At 31.4% G+C, this 25,313-nt stretch overlaps 1 protein-coding gene across 1 annotated transcript; it reads right to left on the bottom strand.

Annotated features, from left to right (window-relative positions):
* Positions 1-1,106: 1,106 nt before the first annotated feature.
* Positions 1,107-25,053, bottom strand: LOC134692495 (uncharacterized). Its single transcript, XM_063552950.1, has 12 exons — positions 24,969-25,053; positions 22,502-22,636; positions 20,912-21,005; positions 18,103-18,273; positions 14,922-15,050; positions 10,906-10,981; positions 9,884-9,993; positions 8,552-8,600; positions 7,259-7,350; positions 5,790-6,503; positions 4,823-5,286; positions 1,107-4,172 (listed from the first exon to the last, which is right to left on the bottom strand). The coding sequence occupies exons 2-12, from the start codon at positions 22,574-22,576 to the stop codon at positions 4,104-4,106; spliced, it is 2,043 nt and encodes a 680-aa protein (XP_063409020.1). The 5' UTR covers positions 22,577-22,636; positions 24,969-25,053; the 3' UTR covers positions 1,107-4,103.
* Positions 25,054-25,313: the final 260 nt, after the last annotated feature.

Here is a 25,313-nt window from a genome sequence, read left to right as displayed (position 1 = left end):
AAACATGTCTATTATATCCAAACATTATAATGTTTCCATTCTATTCAATAGCTTAGACATAAATATCAAAATATTATTACGTTTCCATTCTATTCATTATTTTAGACATAAATATCCAAACAGTATTATGTTTCCATTCTATTCAATAGTTAAGACATAAATATCCAAACATTATTATGTTGCCATTCTATTCATGTTTAGACATAAATATCCAAACATTATTATTTATCCATTCTTTTCCTTGGTTTAGACATAAATATTCAAACATAATAATTGTTTTTTATTGTCAAATTTGGACCTTTTTTTCAAGTTTTATCGCATTATTTCTTTTTGTAATGCATTAGAATCGGAATAACAGTAGTTGAATAGGTGCCACCATCAATTTTGATTTGACGGTCGCAAATCTCCGTTTTACTGTCTCCACTAAGCGTCGCCAGTAAAACTGCATTTGCAAACGTCAAATCTACAATTGACGGTGGCAATTGTCAACTACAGTACTGTTATTCCTTAATTAGAATATCAGACCTTTTTGCAAACAATTTTTTTTAACGGTTTTGGAGGGATAAATGGTTTTGTTTCTTACTTGACTGATCAAATTAAAAGATGCCTTACACACAAGTCTGACAAGAGATCCTTGCTATTCTGAAACCTATCGATTTACATAATTTTAATGTGGATGAATGCAACTATAGATGGCACTCATGACTATGGTTTATAGGCGTAGAATATTTATATACTGATTTACCTTGGCAGGTGTTTGTTTCCAACTACTTAATATTCAACTAATAATCTGGTTAATGAGTTACATCCCTTGTCTGTCCACTCTTGCCAAATTGCACAATTAAACTGATTCCCAGCAATAAATGAATAGGTTTACTTAAGTGTCACTTGTGATTTTAGAATGATACTTAACATGAAATGTGAAAAATGGTCACTTTACCCATAGTTTTTTTTTTAGGACAAATAAGATTTGAGCCAAGGACTTAGCCACATATTTTAAAATTATCAAGTAAGATAAGATATCTTTTAGAGGAACATAAATAAATGACATAAAAATGATTTCAACTTTTGCATAACTTAAAATAGAATGTACATATTAAAATGTTAGCACTTTGAATACATATTAATTAACCAGTAACTTCATTCACTAAAGTAAGGTAATAACATGATTACAAGCATGTAGCTTAATTTCAAAGTTAATGAAAAATGTTAAAGCTATAGAAATTGATACATACACACAAATTTTAAAAGGATTTTATACATATTAGCTGATGATACAACATTAACAACTTGCCCATTCTTCTCAAAAGAAAAGAAATAAAACATCGACAAAAATTACATTAAAAACGTGTATTATGAATTTGTCAAAAATAACATAACTAAAGAAACTTTGTAAATTCTTAACAATAATAGAGAAATGGATTCTGTCTCAAATCAATAGAGTCAACAAAACAACAACTACATTTACACTATCTTTACACTATAATTCATATTTTGCTGTAATTGATTATCATACATTGTTATTACTTTACAACTATACAATTATATAACTTTCTATATTTGTATTTTTCTGTATACCTTTGTATAAGCATGGGTTTAATCAGAATAAATCATATAGAGTGGGGTGCTCATTTTCGCCACATCTTTCCATGTTTTCTACAGTTTATGTTCAGGCCTAAATGTTTTTGAAGTATACTGATATTTCTATATGAAGATAACTTCAAATGAAAAATATTCTTAAGCTTGAAAACTCACAGGTTTGTTTGAAAAAAATCATCTGAAAAGTTCGATTAAAGGGTGTTTGAAATTTTCAGATATTTTGTCAATGGGGTATACATATTCGCCGTTTTTACACATCTATTTAAAACCAAATAACCGCAGCTTTTAACAATTTTTATCAAATCAATTGCATTATAGATGAATAGCAGACATTTCAAAGGTGTAAAAAAAATCAAAATTAGGGCATTCAGTCAAATATTTACTTAGAAATACTTCTTTGAAATCGTGTTTTTTATTCAGGAAATTGTCTGAAAATCGTTGTCCTTTATCTGTCATTTTCGGTAGGAGCCGCAATTTTGTCTCAGTTTAATAAATTATCATATTTGTTATAAAAATATAAATTACCGGTACATTTCTTCCATTTCAGCCATCCTTTGAAGTTTTTACACCTCAAAATTCTAAAACGGTGAAAGTGTGTCCCCGGCGAAAAATGAGCACCCCACTCTATGTATTATGTATATAAGAAAAAGACAACCTTGAACTGGTTAAATATATCACAGAAATGAAGTTCTTGACTATACAAAATTCTCACAATCATAGCTGTAACAATTAAAACACGTAAACAATGACAAAAGAGTTTAAATTTGTAAAGCAGAATGCTATTATAATGCATAGATGGTAAATAAATCATGGTTTTAAATCAAACAGCTGTGGATTTATTATAATTGATAGCCTAGGATTCCAATTTTCTTGAATTATGTGGCTTTTATAATATAGGTCAACCACCAATTTACGATATACACATTTTCTTTAGGCTTGTATAACACCACATAATCAAATATCCAGGAAAAGACAAATTCTCCTTGATTGAAAAACATTGGTAACCATGAAGATAAATGAATCTGCAATATACTATAACACAAATGGCACTATAAATTCAAATGGCACGCTAAATAGAATTCAATTCCAGAACTGATGTCTTTGGTTTCCTAACCCCTACTTTTATTTATATTCATATCTCAACCTTTCTCAGTCCTATTGCTGACATTTAAAAGTAAACAGTTCATTCTATAAAATTGGCATAAATAAATATTTATAGAAAGGAATATTTTATACCAGTTTTATAGACCTATTCCTATTTCTTAATGTTAAAGTATGAGTAGATTTTTAATATTAATTTTCCACAACCAGACCGATTTTCAAATAAGGTTCTCTCAGAGCATTCCAACTTCCTCCATCAATAAAAACAGAACACATAAGGGAGCAACCATTTAACTTCAAGCAGAAGGGGGTATGGTGTTTTATCCGGTTAAAATAAATCCGCACAAAGCGCATCTTTTTTAGTTATTCAACGCTATCAATCTAATTATAATTTCAAAATTTAACACTATAAGGTATGGAGAAAATGTGGATTCAGAATATTTTTTTGTCATCTGCTTGACTACAATATCTATTTTCCTCAAGTACAGATCAGAATGTATTTTTTGGAAAAAAACAAAATACCCTCCTTGAAGTTAAATGGTTGTTCCCTAATATGGTCAATAGTGCTGAAAGTGTCATCAAACACCAGAAATAAATCATCACATAAGGGTGATAACACTTATGACAATTCTACACTTTTCTTTTCCAACTAAGATTATTTGCTCATAATAAAGTATTTACATTTTAACAATGCAACAAGACAATGTTAATGAAAAAATAGTTAAAAAGGCAAAATTAACAAGTTAAATATGGTTAATAAATTAATAAATTCTTAAAACCTGGAATGATAAAAAATTGTGATATGTAAATATAATACCATAAAATTACTGATTTAAATTTTTAATACTTCTAAATCCAGGACTTGTAGCTGGAGCATGACCCTAAAAATTCTGTTTACATTGTAGTAGAGCTAGTCGATTTTTTTTCATCTTTATATATAAAAATAATTTAAATAGGTTTTTTTAGATTAAGAGGTGTACACAAGTTACGCCACACATTTGAATTCACCCTGATGTGAAGACTCACAATAGGAAAACTAGCACTATTCAAAATGTAGCACTAAATCAAAATTATTTTTTTTAAAGTATTAAATTTATGTCAAATTTGTACAAAGCACTATCAGATACTGTAAATTCAGAAATTATTGTGTACATTTATTATTGCAATTTTGTCAATTTGGACTTAATTTAAATGCCATTTTAAGTTTTACAATATTGAGAAAAATCCTGTTTAATTCATATAAAAAAATTGAATGCGAGTTTTAAATTATTGCGATTATAACCCTGTTTCAATTTTTCGCAATACTGAAAACATTGCAATAATTTCTGAATTTACAGTAAAGAAATAAAAAAAAAGATTTGCGTCAATTATGAAGTTAATCTGCAGAATCCTTTTATGGATGACTAATCAACAGGTGTTGTCCTTGAATTAGCTATTGCCCTTGCAGTAACTTCCATATTTTCCTGTGGATCCTGGAAAGAAAATATAAACAAAGCATTTACAATAAATTGGATGTAATTTATCTCTCATTTAAGGTAAATATGTAAAAACTTTGTTTACAATATTTTTTGTGTGTTAAGCAATAATAAAAGCAAAAATAGCATTTATTATCATTGAGGGAATTACGACAAATCTAACAAGTTGAATACAACTTATTGCAGTTATATTCATCCACGGACAATAGTAGCTCTTTCAAATTACCAACTCTGCATATAGAAGTACTGAACCCAAGGACTTATAAAACTGTCCTTATAGCCAATATAGTCTTCCTGTCTGAAGATAGAAATTTATTAATAGAATGATTGCTTAGGAAGATTTTACTAGAGATTATATGGAGCCTGTATTCAGACCTTCCAATTTTTTAAGATTTATGTCCCCTTCTTTACATATTTGCTTTATTCCTTAACATTTTTCCTTTCCAGGCACATAAGCTTCCTCAAACAGTTAAATATGATGTTGAAAGTACTATTAAACACCAAACAATCAATCAGTCAATTGCAATCATCTATATCATTTGTTTTACCGTGGACAGTTGTAACATTGGCAATCATACCACATCTACTGATTGTTATATGGCAAATAATTCTGTAATTAAAGTTATGTACATTTCTTTGAAACTTACATCCTCCATGCTGTTCTGTGCAGTGCTACTCCCTTGGCTGTTATCTGATTCAGGTGAAACAAGGAGTTGACCAGACTCTGTTGTTCCAGAAGTGCGTAGAGGCTGTGTTAGATTTTCAGATGAAGATCTGTGTGTTGACTGGACACCATTCTCCGATGAGGATCTTTGTGGAGGTTGGGCACCATTCTCCGCTATTTCGTTGTCTCTATTAGTAACAGATGGTTCAACAGAGTGTTGATTTTCAGTTGCTTGTTTGCCAGGTACATCTACTATCAATGGTTCTAGTTCTGCACGATTAGTATGAGAAGGAGCGAACTTATAATCTTGATCATTTGTTGGGGTTTCAACTTCAATGCCTCCTGCTGTTGTGTTGGATCGTGGAAAATCTTGATGCTGTCTGTTGTCAGCTTGTCCGAAATTAGGATTTGCGGGGTTATTTTCAGGACTCCTAGGTATCGGTGCAACTGAAACAGCAGAGATTGTATTTAATCTAAATTTTCATTTTTTGTCAATCTATTACTCAAAACAAAACACAGAATGTGCTGACTACTTTATTGTGTACGATACTGTGTCTAACTGTCCATACATAAACTCTAGACTAAATTGAGAGGAACCTAAAACATGAGATCATTTGAGAACATGACAAACAAAAGTATTCAAATTGGTAAATTGGAGATGATCATTTTTGAGGAAGCATTATCACATAAAGATCTTCAACACAAATGAGACTCTAAATTTTTAAAATTTCTATTTTTTTTTTAAATTGAATTGCATAATTTTTTATGCTGAAGTCTGTCCTTTGTTTTCATAATCATTCACTTATTCATAGTTATAATTTTGTATAATTACACCATACATAATAATGTCAAGCACAGTAAGTTTTTAAAATTTGCTTCAGTCAGCAATAGTGAACATTTTTAATATTTTGTTTTTCATTTCATTTGTTTAACATGTTTAATTACAATACCTAATCCTATAACTTTTTCCTTCTTTGCTGGTGTTGTTAAAACAGGAGTCTTTTCACTTCCGTCCATAGTTTCTAAATCCTCTATAAGACTTGAAGATGGTCTATTTCCTGTTGATGTTGAAGCATCATTTTCAGACATAGGAGTTGTATAATTAGGTAAAGATGGCTGCATTTCAGGAATTGATTCAGATTGTCTATCATGACTACTTAATGCACTATGATCTGCTTCATGTCCACTACTGCCATTATATATACTACTAGATAATGACTGAAAACCATCTGATTCTTTAGTTTTTCCTGGTGGATGAGATTCTGCCTCCTCAACTGTAGTTGGAATATTACTTTCACTTTCAACGTCGTTTATAACTGACTTTGGGTCAGTTTCATCTTCTAAACTACTTAATTGGTAATCCTCATTTGATACATGTTTCGGAATTGTATCATTTCTGTCTGTATTACTGATCCTTGGTTTATCATGATTGTTCTTATTACTACCAGCTCCACCATTTGCAGCAGGTGAGCAGTTTCCATTTATGCCATTACTTAGCCTGGTTTCATCCATCTCTATCCTTGTTTCTTGTGGCTCATTTTCTGAATGTTCTACTGCTCCAGTTTCATTTAAGGCAACAGCCTCAAACTGAGGTCCTGCTGGTCTATGTCCCCTTATACTTTGGAATCCACGTTGGAAATATTCTATTAATCTACGACAGCAACCTGCATGAAAAAAATATGTCAAAGATTATTGGGAATACAATATCATACAAGTGACTAGTCATAGAGCAAGAAAATAATAGTACAATTTCATGTGTTTAAAAGTGTCAGCAGAGAATCCAAATGCACATTTTTGTTTTGAAGCACAGAAACAAATAATCAATACATTTTAAAAATAAATGGGGAATGGCACAGATGAGTGCCCAGCTTGCATAAAATGTTATAAAGGGACATAACTCAAGAACTGTAAAATTAACGTTACTAAAATTTGTACTTGATCAGAATTTTGTGATAATAAGCATTTTGTTTACATTTCATAACATTTGAGTGAGGCAAACTAAAGTTAGAGAACAGAAACCTATTCTGGGATGTAGACGTACATACAGGCGTACAGATAAACAAGGATAAAAATTAAAGCTTCCTACACTATAGTAGGGCCAAGAGGCATTTTTAAAATTTAAGCAGATGCATAATTTTTGATACAATAGTATGGTTAATTGAATACATAAACTATGAACACTATAACTTACCTCTTCACATCTTTCATGGCAGGTGAGACACTACTCTTTGAAACCTATACCCACACCTCTCTTTATTCATACATGATTACAATACTTCATAAAGAAGTTACTACCTATATTGTATATTAACAGTGTTTTTTATGTATTAAAATATTCAGAGGTGCATTGTTTTCCCTCTCCAGTACTTTTATCAGAAAAAAAGCCCATCAAAATTCAGTATTGTTAATCATCACATACCAGCAAAGCTTTCATTTTTCTTGTACAATATGATCAGTACTGCAATTACCACCACAACTATGACTAGCGTAAGTACAATTACTGCTACAATCCTATAAGTAAAAAGAAAAATTTCTTTCAAAAACATTATATAGCAGACCAAATTAAAGCAGTAACTAGAATATGTACTATGGTCTCATGTGAAAATAAAATTATTGACTTTTCAACTCTGATGAATCATAAATTAAATATGGGTGTCAACCACAATTCTTGGAGGATGATACATGAATCATTTATTAAAATGATGATAGCAATTGTCCTTCACATTATGCTTTTAGATTTTTTTTAATTGAATTTATTTTTAATCACCAAATGGGAGTTTTCAAGAAAACATAGTGCCAAATAAGAATGATGATGATTTGGTGTTTAAAGCTCATATATCAGAACAAAAGAATGCTAATTGGATAAGAATATAAACCCTACATACAACACCAAAAAATTTAATCAGATTGTTCACAAGACAACAGTAGGCAGGATGAGATGTAACTCTACACAGACATATCTATATTCTGGCTTCTTGTTGTAAAGTTTCTGTTTTTAATCCTAAATGCCATGTGCTGTACAGAGAGGAGCAGCAAATACCAAGTTTAAAATCATTGATTTGAAATGGAGTGAATAAAACCTAAGGCCGTATGGTGACCTATAGTTGTTAAATTCTGTGTCATTTGTTCTCATTTGGCAATCAATCCACATCTTCTTTCTTATACCTCAATACCTTGTAACACAACAAAAAGTAAAATCACAAAAATATTGAACTTAGAGGAAAATCAATTCGGAAAGTCCATAATCACATGGCAAAATCAAATAACAAAACGCATCAAAAACGAACGAACAAGAACTGTCATATTCCTGCCTTGGTACAGGTATTTTCAAATGAAGAAAATGATGGATTAAACCTGGTTCTATAGTGCTAACCCTTTCACTTTTTTGACAGTCTCATCAAATTCCGTTATATTTACATTGATGCGTTAAATAAACAGTCACAATAAATAAAATAGTCAAACTATGGGTATATCAGTCATCATCGTATAACAATTTTAAAAGGAACAATTTAACAGAACACAAAAATATCTACTATCTATGAACACATTGATTGATTGAGTGTCTGACGTCAGAATTTGTTTTACAACAAGACCACATAGGCAGTATCTACTTTGATGACATGTTATTAGACTTTGAAAAGGAATGACTGACTCTAACTGGAAAATTTAAACTATATGAATAAGCTTGAAAACCAAGAAAATTCTTACTAACCAGCCTGGAATGGAATCATCATCCTCTTTTTCAATCTTATTTGTTGTTCCTGAAAAATTAATTGTAGTTTTCATTATAATTTATGTACTGTTTAAATAAACTGTAATTTGTCATCAGTTAATTCTTATGGGTACAAAAAAACACAGTTTATGAGTTAGAGAGAACAATTTTATATAACTGACCTTTAAGCCAGATTTAATTCATTATTCAATTCCCCAGTATATTTTATGATAGTGCAGTAATAAAAAAGAAATATTTTACTATGTACTGTCATGACTGTAGAACATGTAATACAATGATATATGTAAGATATGGCAAGTTTGGTTTTAATTGATTCTTGGTCACAGAAAATCAGAAGCCATAAGACACCTTTTATATACTTTTTGTCAGGATCAAAGTATAAACAACACTTGTTAATGACCTAAACAGGAACATATAAGAAAATAAAATTGAGAATGGAAATGGGGAATGTACCAAAGAGACAAAAACCCCACCATAAGGCAGACAACAGTAGAAGGTCACTTGTAACAGGTCTTCAATGCAACGAGAAATTCCAGCACCCAGAGGCGTCCTTCAGCTGGCCCCTCAAGTTTGATTTCAAGCCAATATGTTTTAAAATTTCTAAAAATGAAGATCTATATAAAAATTCAAAATAAATAGGAACAATGAAACCCCTTTCTGTTCCATGAGGCCATATTTCACCAAGGTAACTTAACTAAAATTACCTTCTAAGGAACATTTTTCATGGCATTTTACAGTTCACATGTCTGTCGATGTAAGGCCTCAAAGAAAAAAATAATAGCCTTTCAAGACGTCATAATTATTTGGACTAGGCATTTTAGTGAAATTGACATTGTTGTTTTCAATAAAAAATAAATCTGCCTTACCCTGTTGATGTACCTTCTCTCAATGAGAGGGGGCCCAGGACCTTTTTCAGAAGTTGGGATCAGGTGTCTTCAAGCTTGGAATTTCGGGATTGATCCTTTCGTGATCCAAATTTTTTTTTTTTTTTAAATTATGGGGATATTGGGATTTAAATTTCTATAAATTTGGGACCTTGATCAGGATTTCATGTTTTTAAGCACCAGATTTCAGGACCAGGACCCTTCCAACCCCCCTCCTACATCTATTTGAAGTTCATTGCAATAACCTGTAGTGGCTTGTACGTTGTAAAATATAAAATGATCAACTACATGGAGTCTATTTATGATAAAATAATGTTTTTCAGTTACTTCTCTCGCTGATCTAAACCCCATATTTCCATTTCCCATATATATGAAAGAAATGAATAATTACACATTAAATATTGAAGGGGGGCATTGAAAAACCTACCTATGTCTGGAGGTGCTGTTGTAATAGGAGGTCTCTCTGTGGGAAGTTTTTCACATATCCTGTCACTTGTAGGGGAACCACTGCTACTTTCTCTTTCATGACTTTTACATCTGCAGTGAACATATACTTATTACATATGCAATTTACAAAAAAAAATGTAACAAAAATACCGAACTTCAAGCTTTCAAAAAAAAAAAAGTCTGTAAAAACTGACAAACTCAAATATAAGATGATGATTTATACATCCATGTCAAGATTTACAGCTGTTGGACTTTTAATGGAATGTAAGCACTATACATGATTACAGGTGCATTGAAGCTTAGTAATGATATCATAAATTAAAAGAAACTTCATAATGTTTGTTCTTCGTGGCACATCTTATAAAAAATGTTCTTCGTGGCACATCTTAAAATATTTGTTCTTCGTGGCACATCTTATAATAATTGTTCTTCGTGACACATCTTTATAAATTTATTATCCATGACAATCTGCAGTATTGGTTCTTTATGACAAATATTTCATGATATTTGTTCTTCATGACAAATCTTTCATGATATTTGTTCTCCATGACAAATTTTTCATGATATGTGTTCTTCAGATAAATCTTTCATGATATGTGTTCTTCGTGACACATCTTTCATGATATTTGTTCTTCATGACTCATCTTTCATGATATTTGTTCTTCATGACACATCTCTCATGATATGTGTTCTTCATGACAAATCTTTCATGATATTTGTTCTTTATGCAGACTTTTTGATATATTTTGTTCTTCATCACAAATATATGAGATAATAGTTGCAGGCAAGACTATATAACTAACTTCAATAAGTTATATGCTGGCCTGGAATTTTACATGTACAATCAATCCTTTATAACAGGCATATCATAATAAATTCATCAACTAGTAAATAAACTGATAAAGATACCAGGATTGAAATTTTGTTTTTGCACCAGACACACGTTTTTTCAACAGTCATCAGTAACGCTGAAAATAAATACCATCCTACAAAATTACTTACAATGTTTTGTTTATACATTGTCTGTATTTATCATCTTCTTTTTTGAATGTATCCCCCGAACATCGAACACATTTACCTACAACAAAAACAATAACAAGTTTTTTAGTGATCACATGATCAAATACAGTACATTTGTACAAATCTTTTATAAATAATTTTATTCAAATATGCCAGGTATAAAGTTGGAGTCTTTTCACAGCAAAGTTGTACTTAACAAACTGAGTGAACTTGCAAAAATGTATTAAAAAAATACAAAACGCCAAGGTAAATTTATAAAAGGGGTCTATTATGTACTTTATAAAAATGCACTTTATAAAAGATGTAAATATTTGATTTAAAATCCACAAATTTATAATGGCTTGGTAAATAAAAAAAGTTCCATTAAAAATACTTCCAAACCATCATCTATAGGCAGTTGTTGCTGTCAGAGCAATTATGATTTATTAAATTTTAATGACCCTATGAATATACAAGCTTGTAGGTCATATTTATCAATGGAAATTAAGGCTGAATGGTCTAAGTAGTTATTATTGAATCACTAGCGAGTCAACACTGAGGTTGTGAGTTCAAACCCCGCTCTTGTGGATGCACTTGACTCCAATCTTAATTGACTAGGATTGTCAGATTTCCTATCACAGGTCAGTGGTTTTCTCTGGGTACTCCGGTTTCATCAACTTATAAAAACTGGCTAACACAAAATAGTCTAAATGGGGTGCTTAAAAATGAAAACACCAAAAGTTTTTAAAAAATCAATCAAAGGAAATTGAGACAGTCACCTGGAATACAGTGGTTGTCGTTTGTTTATGTGTTACATATTTATTTTTCTTTCATTTTTTTACATAAATAAGGCCGTTTGTTTTCTTGTTTTAATTGTTTTACATTGTCTCGTACCGGACCTATAATTGTTAAGGTCTGTGTCATTTTGGTCTTTTGTGGATAGTTGTCTCATTGACAATCATACCACATCTTCTTTTTTACAGGTTATCTCAATATTCTTTTCAAATCTTTATCACTCTGACAATGTTTGTTTGGTTGTTTGTGTTTTACATCAGTTTCAATGACCTTGACATTGTCAACTAATGAATGACTCAAACACACCTTGCTACAAGTGGGACTCCCAATATAAAACTTCAGAGTGACACCATACTGATCAACAAGAGACCTAAATCAAAATCCTTGTAAGCACTTAAGGGGGCTCGCGGGTCTAAATCTTTTTTTTTATTTAATATAAGATTTCGCTAATTTTTTCTATAAATGAACTTTATCTTATACCTAATAGAATCAAAGAGCTGATAGCTCTGAAGTGGAAGAAGGTGAATAAAAGGTAACTTGAATTACCATAAAAGCAGCCCCACTTACCCAGGCTGCTTTGTTCCATTATCGTTAAAATGTATTTTTTTTCTTCAAACAAGAAAAGGTCATAAGTACATGGATTTCCCATCCGTACAATAATTTTCTATGTTCAGTTGACTATGAAAATTAGGTAAAATCTTTAATTTGGCAGCAAAATTAAGAAGATCATATCAAGAGGAACACATGTGTACTAAGTTTCAAGTTGATTGGATTTCAACTTCATCAAAAACTACCTCGACCATAAACTTTATAACCAGAAGCAGGACGGACGGACAGACTAGAAAACATATTGCCCATAAATGGAGCATAAAAATAGTAAGACTTGTTACATACCCGCCAACTTTTGAAAGTTCCCATATGGGTTTTTACTGCACAACAACAATTTTAAAGGTTACAATTTTTAGCGACGTATTTTGCAAGATCTGGATTGTCTAGAAAAAGTGTCATATGTGTATGATGAACTTACATGCCTTTTCCTAAGTCTGTTTGCATAATTCTAGTTATATATTAAATCAGTAGAAAAAATATACATGAAGCTAGCAGACCAGGGTTTATTTTCCAGATTAAGAATATTAGATGCTTGTTGAAATTTCCAATTTTGAATTATGCACAAAGATGGACCTTTAACAGGTTGGGAACAACACTCCAAATGAGGGTAACCTAACTGGAAGATCATCACAACCCACTGTAAAAAATTAGCACAAACACATGCTCCACATGTTAATTGCAACATTGTAAATTAATTAAAAAATAACATACACTAACACTAGTACTGCATGGATTTTAAGCATTATGAAAGTCATATTTGTAGAAAGCTTAAAAAGACTTAAAAACAGTGTAAAATGTCTTGCTAAATCTTAGCTTACACAATAAAATCTATTATATACTAACATTTACAAATTTAAATTTAAAGATTTTACTAGGAATTAATCTATCTACTAGACCTTTTATTAGTATAGTTGCACATATTGTATGATGACAAATATTAAGTAATACACAAATTTATGATATAAACAACGTTGATTACCAGTATGTTTGACACCCAAGCTGTCAAGTGAAGCCATAAAATTATACATCTTCTTTGATGTTCAGGTAAAATTTAACACAGGTGTCAATTACACCCGTACAGTAGTAAGAAATGATCAAATATGGCGTCTGAAAATTTTCATTCATGAAATATTTCATACACGGGAGTTTTTTCTCCTAAACTGGAGGACGGGAGGAGACCCCTTATGGAGTTTGTACCCCCGTCGGGAGGTTCACATGTATGTTACGAAGGGCATCTAATTCACATGACAAAGGAAAACCATGAATAAAGACAACACTTTATATATCCCTTTTGTTTATATAAAAACAAAATCTTCTTGTCTGCAGGATTGCAAATTCGTAACTTCAAGGGCGAACTTGTAAACAGGGCGAGTTGTCCCGATACCAAATTCACGCATGCGTAATACAAATATCTACAGTTAAAACATCCTGTTACAAGTAAACAAATAACGTTCATGTGGATGAGATGAAATCTAATAATTTACATAAATAAAAGGGTCATATTTACGATAGTGATTGTTTTACAATCATAATTTACAAATTAAATGATTCAGATGCCTAATCATGTGTAAAAATCGGTGTCAGGAATCTTAAGTTGTTTTGAAATTGTAATACACGAAATGAATGCGGCATACGGAGACTCAATGCCAAGGGTCAGTCCCTTAAGTCTTCAGAAGACTTGACGTCTTCTTCCACTAAAAATGAAATTAAAAAGAGGGGTCACCGATCATTTACGCTCACAATCTGCCTTCGAAAGAAACATACATTTTTGTAAATGTCCTTTTTTTCTGTTGAACTGATAGGAGAAAAAGAGGTAATATCGAAATAAAAAAAAAACCTAATTACAGAAATCGCTTAAATTTTACAATTATTTAGTTTATGTATAGCTTATTTGAAAACAACAATAAAAAATATAGGTCACCGATGAGTAAAAAAAGATATTTCAATTTTAATGCCAAAAAATAGCATTTTTGCACCAAAGGGAGATAATTTTGAGCTTTTACAATGATATCTACATTTAAAAAGTCAGGTGGGACCAACATGTATTGATTTTTTGGAATGATTTTTGTGCCATATGATAAAGTAACAACTACTTAAGGTAATTTATAGAATTTGTAATGAAAATTAAATGTTTAATTTTTTTCTAAAAAACTTATACCCGCGAGCCTCCTTTAGAGTAAAGATTGCTTTAATTGATCAGTTGGAAGAGAAATCAAATATTGAATAGCATAAAGCATTGGTTGATGTTGATTCAACTAAATTCTGGACAAAGGAAGATAACTCTTATTTTTATTGATGACTTTAACAATGACATCATTAATATTTTAAGAACAGATATTCGATTCCTGCACATTACACAAAGTTATGTTTTGCTTGACAAGTATAACATAATTTTGTGACTTGAGTATTTGAGTATATATTTCATTGATAAATATCTGGAAATGTTAATGGATGGGATGTATAGAATGTTATGATCAATGAACTATATTTAGTGCATCTCAAAGGTAGTGATAAACCTTGGAAGATTTCGATATCAAGTAAGTACCATAGGCTTTTGGATGTATTTCATGCAATCTAAACTGAAAAATTTCAACCATAATAAACCTTTTACATACCTTCATATGTTAACTGAACTCCAGCTCTTCTACAATTTTGTTTATCTAACTGGCAGTTGTGTTGATCTTTGCCCCAATAGCCCCCATTCAAATTGCACTGACATGTACGGCCAACAAGAACTACTCCGTCTGTAAATCAAAATTCTAATTGAGTCCAAGAGTAAATATGGACTAAGGGAGAAAATTACACTAATCAATGGAATTGCTATTGGGGGGGTTAAAATTCTGCAAGTTTTGTATATCTAAAATTGATTTTTACATATATCCCTATTGGTAAATCAATTTTTCCCAAATTAAGTTAAGAGGAGGGGGGGGGGGGGGTCAGTGAAAAAACTATGTGAATTAAGTTTTTTATCCTACATTGAACTTTTGATGTCGTCCCTAAGCAGTTATGTGTAACTCCGAAAATAGTTTTAACAATTCAAATCAGAAAACTATTTATTTTTTCACTCATTTTTTGTCCATAAATTAGGCCGTTAGTTTTCCTGTTTGAATTTTTTTACATTGTCATTTCAGTGCATTTTATAGCTGACTATGCGGTATAGGCTTTGCTCATTGTTGGAGGACATAGAGGGACCTATAGTTGTTAATTTCTGTGTCATTTGGTTTCTTGTGCAGAGTTGTTTTATTGGCAATCATACCACAGTTTCTTTTTCATATGTTTGTTAAGTATTTGTAGATCTTATCTAGTGGCATTTTTTGTAGATTTTATATTGATGATCAGTTCTACTGTTTACTGTTTCTATCTATCAAAGTATTCAAGAAAAAAGGCAAAAAAAACAATAAAATTTGCTCAAAAACAACATTTAAGGTCAAGGGACAGTAAATGGGCTATGTCGCAGATTTTGCTAAATATTTGCATACAACATTGGCTCGTTGAACTACAACTGAAAATCGAAAAAAAAAATACATTTATCTCTTTTATTATCTGAAAAATTGCAGATTAATTTCTTTAATATGGGTGAATATTTGTATAGAAAGCACATAAAATTGGCGAAAAACCTTCTAAAATTTGTCTTAAAATCTCCAAATCTCTAATTTTACTCCATAGATTTTTCTTAAAAAACTATAAATTGTTGACACATAAATTTCTGTTTTAATGATATAAAATAATTATAGGGTCACCAACTATGTTTTTTGTCTAATAATCAATTTGTGACCTTGTAGGTAGTGAAAAATGTCAAAAATCAACGTTTTTCGGCCTGCAACGCGATCACGTTACAATTATTTAGACGTTTTGTTGGATTTTTTTCACAAGGACGCAACTTTGAATGATGTATACCGTAAGAACAAAGACGGTGACCCTATCTTTATTTTGCATCATTATAACAGAAATTTATGTATAAACAACATATAGTTTTTTAAGAAAAATCTTTGGAGTAGAATTAGACATTTGGCGATTTTAAGACAATTTTAGAAGCGTTTTTGTCGATTTTATGTGCTTTCTATACAAATGTTCACCCATTTTGTAAGAATTCAATCAGTAATTCTTCAAATGATAATTGAGATAAATGCATTATTTTTTCGATTTTTAGTTGAAGTTCATCGAGCCAGATTTGTATGCCAAATTTTACTGAAATCTGTGACATAGCCCATTTACTGTAACTTGACCTTAAGGGCAATAACTGAATTTATAACATTTTATGAAGATAGGAAGTAAAGATCTTGACATTCTGAGCATTTTTCCCTGTTAGACTTTTTCTATCTATTCAGGTTTTTGAAGACAATTAATGGATTTCAAGCTTAAAGTCAGAGCTCCAGATAAGAATTCATAAATTGGGGTTTTTACCCACCATTTTCTTATATAATTGGGTGATAAAGTTTTTTAATTGCATTATCAATTCCAATTCACCCCTCAGGTTAATATCAAATTGGGTTTTTCACCACCAAGCTTTTTTGGGTTTTTTCATCGATACAATATTGAATATTTAGGCAACATCAACCCCAATTTTTTTCCATCTTAAATTAATATGTTTCTGTCTTTGTTTAGCTCTTTTATTTGGTTTAGGGTTATTTGCTAGCTGTTTTATTTGGTTTATTCACTGAGGAGCAATTGTAGGTTAAATGTGTGTCCCGTTTCAAACCGTTTGCCAGTTTTGTATTTTCTCACAAAAAAGGATACATGTATGTGTATTCACAGGCACTCGTCTTACACCTTTATATAATAAATTCTGAGACCAGTGCCTGATCAGTGGCTGTGTGCATGGTGTGTGTATTCATTAATTAACCGTAAAATGAATAAAAAATAGTATAAAAACTAACTATACTTGAAGGATTTTCTTTTATTCAATTTACATAAATCTGGGTTTAAATTAGTAGTCTTTTATTAGAACTTTTGATTTCTGATGCTTTATCATTTCATAATTGATTGGGCCTTTCACTTTTTCCAACTGAATTCCTTTTTGATGAAACCCCGTGTTTATTAGCAATGTTTTCGTTATGGTACGCCCGTGCGTTCGATCAACGCTTCCCCAAGACACTGGCTGAGTCTTGTTATCATTATAACTTTCCCTCAGTTTTCCAAAATAAGCCGAAAACATACTTCTTTTCAATATTTTAACCGGACATTCACTTTCGTTTTAATTCAATGTATGTTATGAAAAATCCCGAGCAATGCGAAAAAAAATATGACTACATGACACATGCTAATTGGATAAACACAGAGAAGATCGAAATATTTACAAAAACACGTGTACCTATTGAGCAACGGAAAACTCAAACAGGGACCCATTTCAGCTACTTGATGCAGGGATCTATTTTTAGAACGACAGGAAATTTCCAATTATAAATATTATAAAAATAGTTTACGCTACGACTATAAACAGGTAAGGGTAAATAACACAAACAGTAGCCAATAAAAGGGTTGAGAACTCATGGTTTTGGCATATAATTGGGTGTCCGTTGAATTAATTGGGTTGTTAAACCCTTCAATGGACAATTGCATTGGGTTTTCTATTATTTGTATTGCGTGATCACGCAAATACGCAGCTTATCTGGAGCTCTGTAAAGTTCTTATATAATTTTAGCTATGCCAGCCATGTTTGTTAAGTGATAAGAATAAAACACAGCTTTATACCATACAGCTGTTCCGGTAGAACTCTTAACACTCCTTGCGTTGCAAATGCTGAATCTTAGAAGTGATAGTTATTGTCAAAGAATGTGTGAAACATATGAATCTTACCTGCTTCACAGCTTGGAGGAGAAACACATACATCGGGTTCTGACTGATAATGTTTTTCGTCATGATAAGGCCATTGACTGGTATCGATCTGGTCATTAGTGAAGCTATTGTTGGTACAATTTTTGCAAATGTCTGATTCTCCATCATAATGACAATAACGAAACTGCTGGCCTTGAATTAATAAAATAGCATGTTCCAAATTATTAAATATTCTTTTGTTTATTTGATCTATTAATTAAGAAATTAATATCTAACAGGATTATCTGATGAGTTTAGCCTTTTTCAACTGATTTTTATAGTTCGTTCTTATGTTGTACTGTTATACCACTGTCCCAGGTTAGGGGGAGGGTTGCGATCCCGCTAACATGTTTAACCCCACCACATTATTTATGTATGTGCCTGTCCCAAGTCAGGAGCCTGTAATTCAGTGGTTGTGGTTTGTTTATGTGTTACATATTTGTTTTTCGTTCCTTTTTTACATAAATAAGGCCGTTAGTTTTCTCGTTTGAATTGTTTTACATTGTCTTATCGGGGCCTATTATAGCTGACTATATGCGGTATGGGCTTTGCTCATTGTTGAAGGCCGTACGTGACCTATAATTGTTAATGTTTGTGACATTTTGGTATTTTGTGGATAATTGTCTCATTGGCTATCATACTACATCTTCTTTTTTATATTATGTGTATGAATGCTTGCAGCATCAAATTTTCTTATTCAGTGAACCTTAACTTGTCAAATATTTTAAATTAAGGTAGCACTACAGCATGTACAGTCTAATAATAATTTTTTTTAGATATTTTTTTTACCACATAATTTTGAAGTAAATATTATTCTGCACAGTTTGTAAAAATTCAAAAATCATTATCATATCACAACAGGGAGAAAATTGATAATGAGCTGATAATTTTAGATAAAAGCACATGGTAATTAATCTAAATATATTGGCATTTAGGAGGGGCTAATTTGTCAATCATCTGTTGATGCCAGTGTCTAGCTATTTAAAATCACTGACCACAAGACAACGAGATAAATAGTGTGGTCTTATCTCATTGTATCATGTGTATTGCAACAAAAGTAATTTATATAACATTGGAGTAAACAGAGAAAAGGGAAAAGTTATTCAAAAAGAGAAAATATAAAGGGAAAATTCTAACCAAAATGAACAACACTATATACATATCAGGATAAGAGTGTGAAAGTATCTCTGAAAGCCTCAGGCAAACTTTAAACTTTAAAGGTTCTTACTTCAAACAAGAAGAATATGTCTCTGAATCTGTCTTCTGTTAGGAGTTTTAGGCACTTTAACCAATTTTAAGTTTATGTGAAATTTTTCAATTCCATAAAACTCAAAAATTATGTGGGACAGTCTATTTTCAGGCAGGCGATGGTCTTGATCTTTTATGGAACATATCTTTTATTGCATAATTTTAATGTTATCGCTAATTTCATAGTATATTTCTTTTAAAAATACAAATGAAAATCATTCTTTATAGTGATAATGGTGATGTTAAATATTGATTATATGCAACTGGTCATTCCTGTTATTTTCTTATCTTAGACTTTCTGGATGCCTCTATCCATTATTCAATTACTACATCAAAGATGTTGGTCAAATCTGTGACATCAAACTCCTGCCAAATGCCAAGTTAGTGTTGGTCAGTGCACATATAATTTAAAATTTAAAGTATTAGAACATCAAAGAAACAAAGTGTGTGGTTCTATTGATAAAATCATGATGTCAGAACACTCTTGTGGTGTTCTAAGAGCAACTTTTGTATTAATGATGCATTTATAGGGGTTCTAAGGGGGAAATTCAGTTTTTAGGTCATTTCAATTTTTCATGAAAATTGTTAGCAAAAATGAAAATAGAAACTTCATGGGTACCCCTTTTGGTTTGACTTTAATATATGTGATTAAAGGAAGTATTTTTTACAATACTGTGTCCCAGTTTTTAGATAATTTGTTTCTAAATGAATTTATCGGTGTCCAAAGATGAAGGTTGAAATGAGGTTTGGCACTCAGCAGTTAAATCATATATCTTCTTTCTGGAGGCATGTATCAAAAATCTGAGACATGTTTTTTTTTTATAGTGTATGTTTGATTAAAGTGATGAAAACAAATGTTTACCACCATTTGACCTGAATGTGCTATTTTCATCCAATTTGGAAGACCACTTTTTTTTGGAAATTAAGGATCGATAATTTGAGAAGAATCATACCAAAAATAAATTTATCTACAGATTAAGAAGAATTAATATTTCAGCTTTTGATATAATGAGTTAATGATTTTAAAAATCCATTGAGTAGTTTTGGAGAAATTTATCTTTAAAGACTGTTGGTTGGAGTCAGAAAATTCTGACTGTAGTGCTACCTTAACTAACTGTAAATTCATAAATTATTTGGCGCAGTTATTATCACAATCTTTGAAGAACGGACAAAAATGTGGAATTAATTATTGTAAATTAAAGAAATCTGCATTCATATGTATTTGAGCTGTATCAAAATTTGAGTTCTTATTACTATACACAGTTGAATTATTTGCATATATATAAAAAAAAAAATCCACCGTAGACAAAAATATGTAGATGTATTCAACTATAGATCACCATACTGCCTTCAATAAGAGCAAAATCCATACCATATAGCCTTCAATGAACAAAACCCATACCATATCGCCTTCAATTATGAACCCCCTACCAAAAAAATACTGTTGCTTTTACAGCGTAAGCAACATGAATTGCTCTAAGTAGCTCCAAATTATAAACTATGATGTCAGAAATTTACAGAATGTATAAAAGTGCTAACTTACTTTTTTCACATTTAACAGTAGTACAGCATATTTGGTCGCCTTGTATGTTTACTCTTAGTTTCTGACCAGTTCTACAATCTTTACTTATAACATTCTAAAATATATAACAACATTCTTACTTAATTATAATACATGTATTGTTAAATAATATTGATGACAACATATGGCTGAAAACTTGGACAAATTCTCTGAATTTGACTTATCAATTATCAACCAAAAGAGAATTGGAACAACTGTCAGTTTATGGAACCTTCTTCAATGTGCAAAGTAATTACACAAATGTTTATTTTTTTCTATTTATCACATAGGTGTTTACATTGATTGGCTTTAAGCTACAAAAGTGAAATAATAATCAAATCCTGAGAGCGCTTGATAGGTAATGACTGCCAAGTGAATTTTGTAAGTCGAAGGACCACTATTGACTCTGTACCAAATCATCAGACCCCAACAAAAAATCAAACTTAAACTGTTACTTGTCATAATATAATTTTATACCAAGTGTAAAATTATATTTACAAGAATGACAAAAAAAATTTCTTGACCTAAAAGGTCACATGTTCGCATCACATGTCTTGTACAAAATGGCGACGACTTATTTTGTTTGTTGACGCAACCGATCTTTCATTGTACTATGGTAAATATTAGGCTTCAAACTCAGTAAGAATACGTATTCTTATACTGTAACATGCAAGCTTGTTGAAAACCTTGATATTTATTGGGTTAAACGTAGCTTTACGGGGGAAATGAGTTAAAAAGACGAAAATTATTTTCATCACGTGATTGTCAATGCATGAAAGCATTGTTCGGCCTGGCTACGGGGATGACTCAAGGCATTGTTCGGCCTGGCTACGGGGATGCCTCAATGCATTGTTTGCCTTGAAAGGGTTAAAACTACAAATCATGAAATGTATCATTATTTTAATAACCCCACTAATTCAACCCGGCCCCCTCCCCCTCACACAGTATGATTTTATCACAATATCTGTAAGATGAAACCTAGAATTTTAAAGTTAAAACTGCTTGGAAAAATCAGTTAGGAAAGTATCAGTTCATTATGTAAAGCTTTTATTATAGAATTTTTTCAACTAAAATATAATTTACAGCTGGGACAACATCCCTAATGCGCATCGAAATGAGGAAATCAAAAGCTATAGCTATTGAATGTGTTCAAAGTATTCAATTTTTAAAGAACTTATTGTGTTAAAAAGGGAATATTTTACAACAAGGGCCCGCAAGGATTTTCGGGGTCTGCTAATTTACGGAAAAAGTAATCTCACTTCGTATCCCGAAAATTTAATCACATATGTGAAAATGTCACAGCTTCAAAACGAGCTATCATACATATCCAAGTTTACGATATGGACTGATCTACTGGAAAAAACATAACCATTACCGCCTATGTAAAAACAATTAAAGATATTGACCCAGCTAAATGATTGCATCAAAGGCACAAACCTTGCATCTTAAAAGCAGCATAAGGTTCAATTTTTTCAATTTTACTGTTGCTTATATATAGATATATATATAATTATTGTTAAGGAAAACAGACCAAAACACAAAAAAGCACCCAAACTCAAAAACTGAACTTACATCAGCCAAAATTAAAATCAAACATGCTATCAATATCCTCTTCTTAAATGTGGCACACTCTGTGGTACAGCTCATATCTGGTGTATTTCTAGATGTCTGGTGCCACCTGGCTTCTTTCTAACTTATCATTTTAACCTGCAAATAAATAATCATATAATCAGATAAAATAAATACATAGATTATTAGCTTTTAACTAAAGGACATGAAGGACTATCCAATATTTCTCAGCTGTACCTTCATGTTCTAGATATGCCATTGACCACTATTGTCTAAAATATATATTGACTTCAATAATGGAACTGCCATTATGTTGCTATATCCTGTATAGAGTAATAGAATACAAAGGGGAGGTAATTTATTGAACAAAATATGGTGTGTGATACAGTTCTGAGTTAACAGAAAAGAAACACTTTGCCCTTAATACAGGCTTATTTTTCATAAACATGGCCATCATTTTCTTCCCATTATCATAAATTAAATATAGGAACAACTACAGTGAAGGAGAATGCCTACAAAACACTGGTGTGTCCAATTCACCTTATCAGAATCTAAAGGATTCTGGGTAATATTTTCAAAAGTGTACACCAAAACGTTGTGATTGGTTACAAATGTCCAAAACAATGGAAATTCATCCAATGACATGACGCTATTTTCATTTTGGTGTTCAAAGTACCATCAGCATCCTGTGATAATCGAAAACACCCATTCTTCATAAGAACCATTGGGGATTGGAAATTGCTCTTCCTCCCGGGTACATTCACCGAAATACAGGTTTTCGCCTATTTACGTGCGCTCCCTTTTAGTTTCCCACCCTTTTGATACTGGTTTTGTGTTCAATAATTTGTAATCAAATTTTGGAGAGTGTATTGCCAAAAAAAAAAATCGTTCTCATTGTCTGAAATTGAAGCGAAAACATTTTTTTTGTGCTGATAAATCTTTGGTTATTCATGTAATGATGTTAAAACAATCATTGTTTCAAAACAAAGTGAGATTCTGACATGTTGAATAAATTTTATTCATGTTTTGGTTAGTGTATTGCTACAATTTTTTTGTTGTCATCAAAGGGGCAAAGTAAGCTGTGGTATCAGGTCCGTTCGTGCCCAATAGACTTTCGCACCATACAAGTTCGCACCCAAGGTCTGTTCGCACTCTACATGTTAGCGTTCAATTTTAATTCAAATTCCAGTAGAATAATTGGAAAATCATGATTGTTGTTTTAAATTGCTTTAACTGAATGTATTAGGCTTAGTATGAGTAAAACATTGAAGATTTTAAATGAAAAACACAAAATATTTTTTTTTAACAGCTTGGTGCAAGTTTGATCTGAAACAATGAAACAACAAAATATACAATACACTATTATAAAAAAAATATATCAACACACCAAAAAAAAAATGTAGTCAGAAATTCACTTTATGTGGAAACCGTTGAAACAAGTCAAAGAAAAAAAGTTATAGCAATACACTTACCAAAACATGATAAAGAGTTATTCAACACAAATTAAAACGTTGACAGTATCTCACTTTATTTAGAAAGGATTAATTTTTTTTTAACAATACACTATCCAAAAAAGATTTCTTCATTACAAAAAAATGCTGTCTAACTTTATTTTGAGACAATGACAACAAATATACTTATAAGAATACACTTGCCAAAACTTGATTACTATTTTATTATTAAACACAAAACCGATTAAAATTGGGCGCAAACATGTAGGGTGCGAAAATGAAAGGGGCGAACATGAGTGGGTGAGAACGTGAATGGGCTCGAATGGACCCGGATTCGTAAGCTGTTTAAAACAATTATCTTTTGTATTTTTCATTTAAACTTTTCAATGTTTTACTCATACCAAGCTTAATACATGCAGTGATTTTCTAATTTGATTTAGAATTAGGTGCTAACGTGTAGGGCGCAAACATATTGCTTTTCCCCAATCCAAATCTGAACCAGCACATACCAACTTCAAGCAGAGAGAAGAAAATATGTTGAGAAAAACTGCACATTGGGACAATAAACCTTATTGCTATTAGCCTACTCGGCCGGCCGACCCAGCCGCTTGACCTTTTGACGCATACAACAATCACTTTTCCATTGTGGCGTCATATTTTTTGTATCATGACGTCAAAATTTTATGGGAACCTGTGTGATATCCAGTAATGGCGGACAAATAGCGATAAGGTGTATTTGTGACAACCAGACAGGCCTTAAGATTGAAAATTTAGGCGCACCAAACCATGGCAGTATAATCAGTGTGTTGATTATTGTCATTATCTGGCAGAAACAGAAGAAGTCTCTACCTGTGGGTAAGTTTTGGGCAAACTTAAATATTTTTAAGTGTGGCCCAGCTTTAACAGCTTTAAGCTTAGTCAGACATGTCAGATAAATAATTTATTTTCGATTTTTCCTTTTGCCTGACCCGAGACTGAGATCGAAAATAGTTTATGTATCAAGATATATTTATGTGTACCAAGACATGTTTTCTTTGCTTCTGATAGTTAATCATTGTTCCAATTTTTTCCGTTAAAAGCCTAAAACGCAGTAAAACATAAATATTTATTTACCTCAGGAAAGATGAAAAGGGAGACAATCCATGGCACGTTCTAAAATCTAACTCGAATCCGAACCTGAATATTTATTAGTATTCCGGAAAATATTTTCTACATCTTTTAGTCCTTTTAACTAGAGGAGGACTTCAATAAGTTTTGAATTACAGATTTATTGGTAATGTTCCAATTCCAACCTTTATATGTAAAACTAAAGTATTTCTAAAATTTTGCAGCATATTAATTGGTCATAAATTATTTTGTAAAAA

Source organism: Mytilus trossulus, chromosome 12 (genome assembly GCF_036588685.1).
Source record: "Mytilus trossulus isolate FHL-02 chromosome 12, PNRI_Mtr1.1.1.hap1, whole genome shotgun sequence".
In the NCBI taxonomy this organism is placed as follows: Eukaryota; Metazoa; Mollusca; class Bivalvia; order Mytilida; family Mytilidae; genus Mytilus; species Mytilus trossulus.
This window is presented reverse-complemented; position numbering and strand designations above follow the sequence as displayed.

Bases quoted from the DNA above. Each gene is read 5' to 3' on its own strand.
- LOC134692495 (XM_063552950.1), bottom strand. From the start codon at position 22,576: ATGAGCTGTACCACAGAGTGTGCCACATTTAAGAAGAGGATATTGATA. The intron at 18,274-20,911 runs GTAAGTTAGCAC...TATTAATTCAAG, and splicing joins TACTGTTAAATGTGAAAAAA to GCCAGCAGTTTCGTTATTGT. The intron at 10,982-14,921 runs GTATGTAAAAGG...TTTTTGTTGTAG, and splicing joins AGTTCAGTTAACATATGAAG to GTAAATGTGTTCGATGTTCG.